This window comes from Odontomachus brunneus, unplaced genomic scaffold (genome assembly GCF_010583005.1).
Source record: "Odontomachus brunneus isolate Ranch 3 - 2012 unplaced genomic scaffold, Obru_v1 Obru_scaffold_048, whole genome shotgun sequence".
Lineage (NCBI taxonomy): Eukaryota > Metazoa > Arthropoda > Insecta > Hymenoptera > Formicidae > Odontomachus > Odontomachus brunneus.
Genome location: NW_022639498.1, coordinates 909387 through 922413, shown reverse-complemented (window position 1 = coordinate 922413; position 13027 = coordinate 909387). Strand labels below are relative to the sequence as shown.

At 38.6% G+C, this 13027-nt stretch overlaps 1 protein-coding gene across 10 annotated transcripts in view; it reads left to right on the top strand.

Moving 5' to 3' along the window:
* The first annotated feature begins 3838 nt into the window (after nt 1-3838).
* The window catches only part of LOC116844925 (RING finger protein unkempt), a 28261-nt gene continuing 19072 nt past the window's right edge, over nt 3839-13027 (top strand). For 8 of the 10 annotated variants that reach the window (XM_032817090.1, XM_032817094.1, XM_032817089.1 and 5 more), the window contains exons 1-3: nt 3842-4150; nt 4845-5054; nt 11822-12244. In XM_032817090.1, coding sequence (XP_032672981.1) covers nt 4092-4150; nt 4845-5054; nt 11822-12244 — 692 coding nt within the window. In that variant the 5' untranslated portion in view covers nt 3842-4091. Of the gene's footprint in view, nt 4151-4844; nt 5055-11821; nt 12245-13027 lie in introns of all 10 variants that reach the window. The other 2 variants (XM_032817092.1, XM_032817091.1) reach the window with 2 other exon arrangements.

The following is a 13027-nucleotide window of genomic DNA, read 5'->3' as shown; positions in this document are numbered from 1 at the left end:
GAGGATAAAGCCACAGACTTCCATATAATATCTAGACTGCTAAATAGGTATAGTTTAGTTAAGGATTGTTTGATCGGCAAAATACCGTCCACCATCTTTAAAAAGACCTCACATACATGAACTGAGTGGCAATGTGTGAGTGGGAGGAAGCAATATACTATAGTGCGTGTCATTACTACTCCTATACGGTACGGTACTTTCAAAGATGGCCGCCCGATATTTTTCCACTCGCTAAATACGGATATTAGCAATTCGTATATACTTGACCGAAAAAAATCGCCGGTTGGAAAGCCAGACAGCACAAAAACTTCTGAGAACGTTCTAGGGATATTCTGAGGATATTGGGACGTTCTCAGAACGTACTCAGGACGTTCCCTGGATATCTGTGCTGTTAGGGAAACTACTCTTTTAAATCGTTTGTATTTCGTATGAAGAGTTTTGAAGTGCAATTGAAAAGGTTTGTGAGTCGTTCTATTAATTGTAATTAATTATTCATTTTTTGACCACGCATTTAGCCGAAATAATGGCCAGAGATAAATTAAACAAAGTTCCGGTATGGTATCATTTGTATTTCGTAGGAAGAGTTATGAAGTATCATTAAAAAGGTTTGTGAGTCATCCAGATAATTTTAATTAAATATTAAAAAATCGTGTAATTAGCCGAAATATAGATTTCAAGCGTTGCTGTGGAAGTACCGTCAAGCACGATAATCTCTAGTATTTCAATAGTCCTGGGCCCCTATTCTTGAAATAGTTGCGTATACGTAAGTTTTACTGCGCAAGTTTAATCATACCATAAAATAGCTGCGCAATGAAAATTACATATACGCAAAAATTTTAAGAATAGGAGCCCTAGTTCTTTTTCGATCGTGTCAACCTGATAATGCCCGTAAACATTTTTATCATTACATTATCTAAATGTCACGCTAATAGAGAGTTTTGCAATTTCGTATTTTAAATACAGTAAACGTTGAAGTCACGTGACTTCATACCGTATTCCGTTTTTACGTCGCCTTCAAAAGAGTTTTTGCACGGTGAATGCTACGGTAACGTACGATAAAACAGTATTTTATAATAAGATGGAGGTTTTTCACTTTCTTCATATGGATTTTGGGATATAATCTCCCTTAAAAGTATGAGATCATTTTGACTTATAAATTTCAATCGTTCAGATTTCATTTTGGTAGCCATAACGTCAACGTTAGTCGTGAACGCTATTTTTCAGAAATGACGTTCGCACGTTATGTGAATAGCGTTATGACTCCTGCACACAGGACGCGGTAATGCTTGCCGCGCGGCAAAAGTGCACGCGACAGCCAATCAATATGCTGCTTTCCGTAAGAGCTAGAAGGTTATTACGGAAAGCAGCATATTGATTGATTGTCACGCGGATTTTCGCTGCGCGGCAAGCATTACCGCGTCCTGTGTGCAAGAGCCATTAAAGTGACCGATGCGCATGTGCAGTTTGGTTTTTGACTCGATGACGTCATTTTAGCGTTTACCATATCTATATCATATGTTTGCAAAAACTCCCTATTATCTCGGTAACAGTAAATGTTCCGCCTGTAGGACGATGCAGGAGAACGTTTTATTTGTAATGTTATTTCAACGTATAGGTAATGTAGCAATCAATTTTGCATTATGACACATTCCTGTTATGGGTGTTTACGATAATTCAAGTTTGTGCTAGTATAAATTAGTTTCATTAGGGCCGAAAAATATAATAGGCACAAGCATCTAATATCTTTAAGATTCATGACAACTCAATGCTGTCCGATAAATCGAGTAGATTAAAGTAGAATTATAGAAGAATAATCGACTGATTGGTCAATTTTTACGGTTCCATAAATTAACGAATTACGGCCATCATAAACCGACCTTTAGGATAGCGTAACGGATAGTATATATATAAGAATTAACAGTATCAGATAATATAGTTTCGTAAAATATGTAACAATAATATTACAAAACAATGAGTTATTACATTGTAGAAAAATTAGAAGCACTAAATTAAATTATGAAAAAGTATCATGTATTTATGAAATATCTAAAAGTAGAAAGTAAAAAGTAGATTACAGATCGTGTCTGATGATACTTTCACAGCAGCGCTTGAAATCTATATTTCGGCCAATTACACGATTTTTTAATATTTAATTAAAATTACATGGATGATTCACAAACCTTTTTGATACTGAATGATACTTCATAACTTTTCATACGAAATACAAACGATACCATACCGGAACTTTGTTTAATTTATCTCCGGCCATTATTTCAGCTATGCATGGTCCAAAAATTAATAATTAATTACAATTAATAAAACGACTCACAAATCTTTTCAATTGTATTTCAAAACTCTTCATACGAAGTACAAACGATTTAAAAGATTAGTTTTCCAACCGGCGACTTTTTTCGGTCAAGTACATACGAATGTATTAGCAGTCTAGTTTATATGTAGAAATCTGTGGATAAAGCTTTATTAAGTGTCTGGAGCCAGATATTGAGAAAGAGAGAAATAGAGAGAGGGAGAGAGAGAGAAGAAAGAAGAAGGGAGCAAGCGAGCAAGCGAGAGAGAGAGAGAACTTCCATAACTCGATGAACGTGTCGAAGATGATACCAGGAGCGTAGACGACGCATCGGCCGATCTCGTGTGAAATCAACGAGACGTGCGATGATCTGTTCGATAAGATATCCTCGAGATAAGAACATTGTGTCAAGAGACACATTTTCGTACGCCTTATCTTTCATTCTTGATAATTCGTCGGATGCTCCTTTTGAAAGAAAGCGACAGAGCGCGCGACGGCGTACGGCACAAGAGCGCGCACTCGGCGTGGAAGGAAATCCTGTTCCCGGCGAGTATACAACGGCGCAGATGTGACTTGCTTCTGACAGGGAGCGAATTACGGTTTGGGTGATTCTGTAAAGCATCAGTATTGGGATTCTGTAACTCGTTATTGGAGTTAACGACAATTTCGTTATCGTTGCGCAACTTTTCTACGATATACAAAAGCTGCGAAATTGGACAGATATTTTCACGATAACGAAACTGTCAATTTCAATAACGAGTTACAGAATAGGGCTACAGTAGCTCTATTCTGTAACTCGTTATTGGAGTTAACGACAGTTTCGTTATCGTTGCGCAACTTTTCTACGATATACAAAAGCTGCGAAATTGGACAGATATTTTCACGATAACGAAACTGTCAATTTCAATAACGAGTTACAGAATAGGGCTACAGTAGCTCTATTCTGTAACTCGTTATTGAAATTGACAGTTTCGTTATCGTTGCGCAACTTTTCTACGATATACAAAAGCTGCGAAATTGGACAGATATTTTCACGATAACGAAACTGTCAATTTCAATAACGAGTTACAGAATAGGGCTACAGTAGCTCTATTCTGTAACTCGTTATTGGAGTTAACGACAGTTTCGTTATCGTTGCGCAGCTTTTGTATACCGTAGAAAAACTGTGCAACGATAACGAAACTGTCGTTAACTCCAATAACGAGTTACAGAATCCCAGCACAGAACGCGTATCACGCTCGTTATGAACAAGACAACTCAGCATGTCCACAAGCGCAACCGCCGCCGCTGTCGCGGCGCAAATAGAAATCGTCGCTCGCGAACGCCTGTTTACGCGTGAACCAAAACATCAATGACCTTGAAAGCGGCGGCGTCACGTGACCGCAATGGGCTGACGCGATTGGGCCGGCGAGGGCGCATATAACGCATATTGCGTCGTGCGCGTCGCACGTCCAGCGTGCTTCAGCCAATAGGAGCCGTGCGTGCTCGGCCGGGCTGGTAAAGGCAAGAAAGGGGAGGCGGCGGACGGTGAAGTGGACGAACGACGACGACGACGACGACGACGACGACAACAGCGGTCGCGGCGACGACGACGACGACGACGACGGTGACGGTAACGGTAACGGCGACGGTGGCGGCGGCGGTGGCGGCAACGACGACGACGACGACGACGACGACTACGGCGGCGATCGAGGCGGTGCGCCGTGTTGGTCAGTGGCAGCCGTACGTGTTCGTGCGTGTGTTCGTGCGCGAGCGCGGTTGGTCGACGGCTCGCGTCGTATCCAAGATGAAGTCCGACTCGAAACCTTTGTTGACAGCTCAGGCGGAAAAGGCGAACCATTACACGTAAGTAGCGCCCGCCGGCCGGGCTTGCTCGCGTGCCTAGCGATACGTGAGTGAGATCATTCGGCAAGAAGCACGTATACGTACCGCGGATTGTACATCCCTGTCGCCGATGTCGAGGGAAAAAAATACGGCGACAGACAGAGAAAGAGAGAGAGAGAGAGAGAGAGAAGGCGAGCGAGCGAGCGAGCTAGAGCGGGAGAGAAAGAGGAGTGATTGAGAGAGTGAGAGGGTGAGAGCGCGAGAGAAGCATTCACGAGTTGGCCGTTTGTGCTAGAAAGTGTACGACCATTGTCGAAAGTGTGTACGGTGCGAGGAAAATAAATCAAATATATCGAGAGAGAATAAAACAAACAGAGAGTAACGGTGCGCGCGAGCAGTGGGAACGGAGTTGGCTAGGGAGGGAGGAGGGAGAGAGGCAGGGAGACGGAGAACGTACGAACGCGAGTTTGAGTGGGAAGGAGCGCGAGAGAGGGAGAGAGAAGTACGGGAGAGCCGCGAGCAACGAACGAACGCGACTGTAACGCGACGCGCGCGTCCCACGATCCACAAAAATACATATATGAGCGGCAACGGAGACGACGACACGACGCAACAACGACTACTACTAGTACTCGCGGCGCAACGGCCCGACGAGCGAGTAATAGTGGGGCTACTCAGCGAAAATAATGTCTAGCACTGTGGATTCGCATTCCAGATATTTGAAGGAATTCCGTGTCGAGCAATGTCCCCTCTTCGTGCAACGCAAGTGTACGCAACACCGACCCTTCACGTGCTTCAACTGGCACTTCATGAACCAACGGAGGCGTAGACCGGTGAGGAAGAGGGACCGTACCTTCAACTACAGCGCGGACAACTATTGCACCAAGTACGACGAGACAACCGGCATTTGTCCCGACGGAGATGAGTAAGTAGACTTCCTTTTTCTCTATCTCTCTCTCTCTCTCTCACTCTCTCTCTTTCTCTCTCTCTCTCTCTCTCTCTCTCTCTCTCTTTTCTCTATATATTAAGTGCGATTTTTCGATGGCGCGTGACGATCTGTACAGTGTTTGTAGTGGTCATAGTGAACGCAGTGTGTGTGGATACGCGTTTTCGCGCAGTGACGGCGATGATGCTGTTTCGGTCGACATCGCCGGCAATGTCGACCGTCGTCTCATTCTCTCTCTTTCTCTCTCTTTCTCTCGCGATATCGCGTGCTTTTGCTCCTCACGAAACCACACACTCCACATCGCCGTGCGAGCGCGCGATGGACGCAGTGCACATCGTCGCGCACGATACGTACACGTAGCGTTGCTATCGCGCGCGCACACATATATATATACACACACACATACATACATACGTGTACTCGCCCACGTACGCGCGCGCGCGCGCGTACGTGTTTACTACGTCGCCGCGCTCTCGAAAAATCGCTCGGCGCTTCTTTCCCCTCGCGGACAAATAATTGCTGCCGCGCACGGCTGTGCAGCGGGTACGAGTGAGCGAAAGAGAAGCTCGGAGATTTTACTCGTGTGTATCGGCCTCCGCATGTCGGTCGATACAATTTCCCCGCTGATGCCGAGGAGAACGCGTACCCGCTCGCTTACGGGACGGAACTGCGTATTAACGTGATGCGACGCGCCGCGTCATGTCTTCCAGATACGCACTTGCGGCGCCCACCTTCGTCGACGGAGGCTGAGTACGCTCACACGCGCTCACGCGAGACACCGCGAGCACGCATTGATTAGCAATGTTTCGTCGTTGTATCGCGCGTTCTTCGGCACGGCCTTTAGCGCGAGAGCTTGCCTGGCGGGTTACACCTTTCTCTCCGGTGCCGGAGGAGGAGCTCGCGGGGAGATCCTTGCCGTGCGAAATTATGCGAAACGCTTCTCCTCGTAATCTAAGTGGCCGTCCACAATATACGGAGTGAGCTTGGCGTAAGAAGTTGGACTGAGAAGTAAAAATAATTTGTTTCGCTTACGCCTATACTCCAATTGTCTTACACTGAAAATATTTTTTTCTTTTTTTCTTTTTCTTTCAAATTAGAAAAAGATAGACATATGATTTAACTATTAGCTTACCAGTAGGTTAGAACAGTAAATAGATACTTAACCTAAGAGAAATACTTTTGGTGTATAAGAGCATAGGTGTAAGCGAAATAGATTATTTTTATTTCTCAAGGTTCATCTACTCCACGTCTACGTTGAATAAACTTAGTATATGCAGTAAGAAATAAGAAATAAATAGTAAGAGTAAGAAATGAAACTATTTTACTTACATATATGTCCATACTCCTTTACACCGGTAATATTTATTTGGCGGAAAGGCTAAGGCTTAGTCTACAATATGTAGAGTAAACTCGAAGTAAAAAGTAAGCTGTAAGAATTGGCCAATTATAGTCGATTATTATAAGAATTCTTACAGTTCATTTCTTGCTCCAAGCTTACTCCGCATATTGTAGACTAAGCCTAAGGGAGCTGGAATACGTAAGCGAAATAAATTATTTTTATTTTTTACTCTTAAATTTTGTCCACAATATGTGGATTAAGCTTGGAGTAAGATCTAAAATGTAAGAATCGGCCAATTATAGTCGATTATTAAATGATAGTCTGTATATTATAAATCAATAAGTTTTAAACCATAAGTTTTATACTCTTCTTGTGTCAAATTTAGTTCACATATTGTAGACGGCCACTTACTCCAACTTACGCAAAGCTCACTTCGCATATTGTAGACGGCTACTAATAGATTCTACCTCCCTCGGTCGGTGTGTCTTGTGCACGATGGAAGGACGTTCCTTCTGCACCGCTTTTTACTTCTCCTCTAGCACCTCATTCCCGAGACACCGATGATGACTTGCGCGCATTACGAAAGATCGGAAATCGGAGCTTGACCGGGCGGGGAGAAAAGACGAAGGGAAAAAACAAGAGAGAAAACGCGCCGCATCTTGCGACGCGCGGCGTCACTTCGTGTCATTGACACGTACATGCCGTAACACGTACATAATACGCGGCTCAAGTCCAGCGATGCAGCATGACTTGTCGCGATGTTTTAGCTGATGCAGTTCTTTCGGACATGGAAATGCAACTCTTCTTTTTGGTGACACTGTGATCCACGCTGCAGAATTCTTTCTGCACTCGATTTACGCTACACAGAGAAAAAATCTTGTAATAGTTAACAAATGCGTTTAGTTGAGCATTTTATTTTTGGTATATAATTAGTATCAAATACAGTAATAATTCTAGTAGCAATTACAAAATTATCATTAAAACATTCTTCATTTAGTTGAACCAATTAAATAGTTTGGTTAATAATAATAAATACTTTGATAATAATTACTAAATAGTGCAACTATTATATTTGGTTACATTTTGTATATTCATCACTTAATGTGGTAAGTATTACTAAATAATGTGATTTTATTTAATAAATTATTTACTAATACATACTATATAAATTAGTGATAGTCACCAAATCTTAACAATAGATACCAAACTATAGCAATAGATAGCCTTGTTAAGGTTATTTGTTATTATTTCTTAATATTTACAAAATTATTTGATTATACTTACCTATATATTTAGTTGAAAGTACTTCACTAAAGCATCTGATAACTATTACTCAGGTTTGATGGATATTACCAAGTCTTTTTTTCGATGTATGTGAACAAGTATTAATTTACAATTCTATATACTAATCTTTCTCAAAACATAAACTTAGTTAAACATATTTTTGGTAAGAGTCGAGTTCTGTCATCAGAGCAAATATTTGCTTGAAAGAATAATAATATTTAACAGTGTTAACACACGTGACAGATACACTGAAAGAAAAGTCTGGTAATAGTTGACAAATGCATCTGGTTAAACATTTCAGCGCGATATTTGATAATGAGTAATAATGTCGTTTTAACATCCCAACTTAGCTCTTATTGGCAAAAAATATTTTTCGTTTAAAACTATTAATTTGTTATTTGTTATTACGTCGCGTCGCGTCACACTTTTCTTCGTTCAATTTATTTTCGAAAGGTACATATTTTTTGTGACCCGATAGTGTCAAGTGATACCTCTAAATATTGTAATTATCAACTGTTTGATAATAATTACAAAATAAATAGTAAAATCTTTAATTAGTTGATCTGATCAAAAAATTTGGTAATTAATATCAAATAATTTAATAATACCAAATAATAATAATAATAATAATGCAAAATAATTGCCAAATAGTTTGATGATTATCAAACTATTTGGTAAAAGATCTGTTCTAAGGTATTGCCACAATCTATCTTAGTAGAAAAAGTACTACTAAACGATATGATTTTATTTAATAAATTGTTTGGTGATTCTTACTACATAAAATAGTAATAGTTACCAAGCTTTGGCAACAAATATAAAGCCTTAGTAACAAATAGCAGATCTCACTAAAGCCATTTGCTAATACTTACCGATTATATTCACTTGATTATATTCAATTGATTTGATTATATTCACTTATATATTAAATTGAAACTATTTTACCAAAACATTTAGTAATTATTATTCATGGATGGATATTACCAAATCTTTTTTTTCAGTGTAGATTTTTCAATCTTTATGTAATTTACGATTTTTGACTGAGACAATATTTTTCGCAATTATAATAAAAAATGCGTAATCATAGGGTAACAAGGAGAGAAATTTATGTAATATTAATTACTAAAATTAATATTAAAAATTATGATTTAGCGTCGGTTCAACGTGGAAGATTTTATTCATCGCGTACGTTATAAAGAATCTATACGTCACGTGCGTTAACACTGTCAAACATTCTTTCAAACAAATATTCGCTGACATTAGAACTGTCGGCAAAAAATATGCTTAATTTAAAACTATTCATTTGTCACTACGAGACGTCACGTCATATTTTCCTCCGTTCAATTTATTTTCAGAAGATGTACATTTTTTACGACCCGATACAAGCGATGCCTCTCATTCTTTTCGTGTAAAGAGCCGTCCAAATGTGACATCGATTATGCATGCAAGCATGTGTCCTGCGGGAAACAACGGCGTTACATTATGCACATCGCACTTTATGCATAAATTAACATCGCGCAATTAATGGCACTGTACTCGGGCATTTTATAATTTCATTTCAACAACAGCGATACGTATATTTGTACGTTATATTGCACAGCGTATGTTCGAACGGCTATTTTGACGTTTATACTCGCATATATATGTACATATTTCATCACACACGAACATTACAACACAACTCTGCCCATCAAAAAGTTACAAAAGATCGCAGTTCTCCTCGGTGATGAAAGATGTCGATTTCTTTCGCAAAAAATGTAATCTCGTGCGATGATACATAAAGTAAATTGCCTATAAATTGTTTTTACAGTTGCAACATTTTTTTATTAAGCTAAATATTAAACGTAAAACGATTCTTGTCGAACGATCAACGAGTCGAGCAACGAATTTCTCCAAAATTCCGACATTACCGGCTTCTCGAACAAAGGAGCCTACTCTTATCGATTTTCTCTTACGTGCTTGGCACGATGGCAACAAAGAATCATAATGTATCCAAACCTGTTCGAAAGTTGCGCCAAGCACTAATGCAGTCATTGTTTTATTGGTCACCCAGTAAATAATTTTTATTTAAGAGATTGTTCCTTTTTACTTATTTTATTTGTTCCTTTGTTTTTATTTATTTTATTTATTAGTACAAATTTATTTTATTTATTAGCCAAATAATAGCTCCATTTTGCGACATTCGAAATTTTAAATTATTTTCTGGTAAAATTATAGCTATTCACGAGTAGATTAAAGATAATTAAGTATCAAAGTGATTTATCTCACCATTTGGGGAAAAATGGCCCAAAGAGATACATATTCTGTTTAAATAAATGATATCGTTAGGACTCTTACAAGAAATATATAAGAAATGTTGCAAGAAATGAGATGAAATCTTTGTCAATCAAATATAATACGAATTATAAGTGTTAATAATATTTATTAATTTAGGGTGATTTCTCAAATAGACTTTCATAATTATTATGACGCGAGACAATCGATGATACAATTTTTACAATTATTTTAACTGCACTTATGAAACAAATATACCATGCTGAATTAATCATTAAATTTTCATGATACAATAATGCAAGTTGTGTTATATCGATGTATTTAAAAAAAAGTTACTTTCAGATTTTTATACTACATTTTGCATGACACATTATTTACAGAAAATTTTGATAATTTCTTTCATATTTTTTTCGTATCCCTATTTCATTATTTCAAATAATAAATACGAATGTCACATTCATAAGGGATGCAACCTTACAAATCGACTAATAAAGTTACTTTGAACTTTGAGTCAAATTGACGTACATCTGTCTGAGTTTTATCAAGTTCCGATAATTTAGTCGTCGATTAATTCCGTTCCCTAGCAGCACAGATGTCCAGGGGACGTCCAGAGAACTTTCTGGGACGTTTCTATGTCCTCAGAACATCTCTGGGACGTCCCCAGGAGATCTTGTGCTGTATGGGTTGTAACTAACAGAATTAACCAATAGCTATTTGCCAGTCACACAGTTAATTGACGATTAAGTTGATCAAAATTTAGTAAAATCATCCTCATGTTCGGTTCCACCAATGTCTGTTAGACCTTGACCTGAATTTAAACTGTCTTCAGGCAAAGATTTAAGGTCAGATTAAAGTTTAAACACTTAAAGTCGTTGATGTAGCCGAGCCTTAATACGTTTACAACCAATTTATTATCGACATTAGGAATACCAATATTTATTACACGATCAAGGGAAACTGCAGAGAAGCTTACCACTATTCTGATAAAATGCTTACATGATCCACCAGAAGCGCCATATGTTAGTTCTGAAATTCTTTTTTAGCCATTTCCTCTCAAATGGTGACACTACTTTGTATGATATTTGTATATTTTATATTTAATCTACCCATCTTGTGTATATATATAATCAGGATTGCTACAGACTTGAAAAACTGGGAAAAGTCATGGAATTTAAATTTGTCATGGAAAACCGGGATATATCAAAAATATAAAATAACCTGGAATTTTAGCTTTTCCTACTTTGAAATTCAATTCTTTGAAATCCCTGAGTTCCGTCTCATATCTTCTTGTTCTTTAAATTCTTTTTTCAATATATCATTTTTGTTAGCCTAAATATGCATTTTTAGGAATATATGTTAGAAATATTATGTTACTAAACTAAATTTGTATTGCTTTTAATAATATAAGCTACTTTTTCTGTAATCCCTGTTCCTGAACGATTAAAATTAAAGATTATATATTGGTAAATTCTCCACTGTCGTCTGGAAAACATGAAAAAGTCAGGAAATTTCAAAATCGATTTTTAACTCTGATAATCTATCTATCAATAACTACAATTTTATAAAAAAATAATTTAAGATTCTAAATGCCACAAAATCGGACCAGAAGCTGTTTATGAGAGTTCGGCCGCTCTCTTTAGAGTTCTTTGATATTTAATCACTCGACTTGGCTCGAGAGCCTGTTCATCCCGTTGGGTTTCCAGTTACTACCGTTCGATTTTTATTGACACAGTTACATCTGCGGTTTTATGGCTCTTGTTGGCCCTCACCGACTCAATTTCTCTAAGAGCTTCAAAGTTTTGTGATACTTTGCGTAAACCCGATCAATCACGAGATGTCTTTTTGTAAACAGCTGCCCGTATCTACATCGTACTGCGGGGGATACGGAGAGGCGTTACCACCTGCGTTACTACAAGACGTGCATGTGCGTGCACGACACCGACACGCGCGGGTTCTGCGTGAAAAATGGACCGCATTGCGCTTTTGCGCACGGCAATCATGACCTGCGTCCACCCGTGTACGACATCAAAGAGATTCAGGCGCTGGAAAACCCTGACTCGGACCCGAACTCCTCGTCCAACGGGCCTAACATACTTGACAAGGAGCGCAACCTGATGAACGAGGACCCGAAATGGCAAGACACGAATTACGTGCTGAGCAATTACAAAACCGAACCGTGCAAGAGACCGCCCAGACTGTGCCGGCAAGGATATGCTTGTCCGCAGTATCACAACAGCAAGGACAAGAGGCGCAGTCCGCGGAAATACAAATACCGGTAAAATCGCGATCGAACAATACCAAGATTAACCCTTTAAGACATAGTGTATCATATACGATATACATTTTTTAGAGCAGTTTTTACGAATTTAAACTAATTTGTAGAAACTTCGAAGCAATAAATGTGGATTCATTGTGAAGCTTAGATGTTCCTCTAACAGAATCATTTGTATAGAAAAATTTTGCAAATTAAATTATTCATAAACAAATTAATGTAAAAAAATTGTATTTTTTTTTTTAAGATTCATTTGCCAACAATATTGTAAAGTAAACCTATAGAAAAAATAACTTGGTTGATACTTTTTGAACTGTAAATGATGATGTCACCTCCAAAATTTCAAAATTCAAGATGGCGAACTAAAATACCAACAATTGGTATAAGTTATATTTTTTCCGTAAATAAGTGAAGTTGAGTCTGTAAATAACTTGAATTTCAAAAAAATGATTTGGAATTCGTGATCAACAACGCCAAAAACCCTCGGATACCAATTTTCACGGAAATCGAGGGAGTTTTAAAACTGTCGTCCGCCATATTGGATCCACCATCTTGGATTTTCTAAAACTGGCTTTAAATTCGTGATTAGCGATCCCAAAACCTCCTAGATATTGATTGAACAAAGAGAAAGGTTGTGCAGAAAAATTCGTGACTTAAAGGGTTAATTGCTGAGCTTATTGTTAGAAAATTCTAGTTCTGCATTCTTAGACGATGTATTTAGGATTGTCTGTTAGCAAGCCTTCTATACTTACTATACGACACATTAACTAAAACGCGTGCAACAAA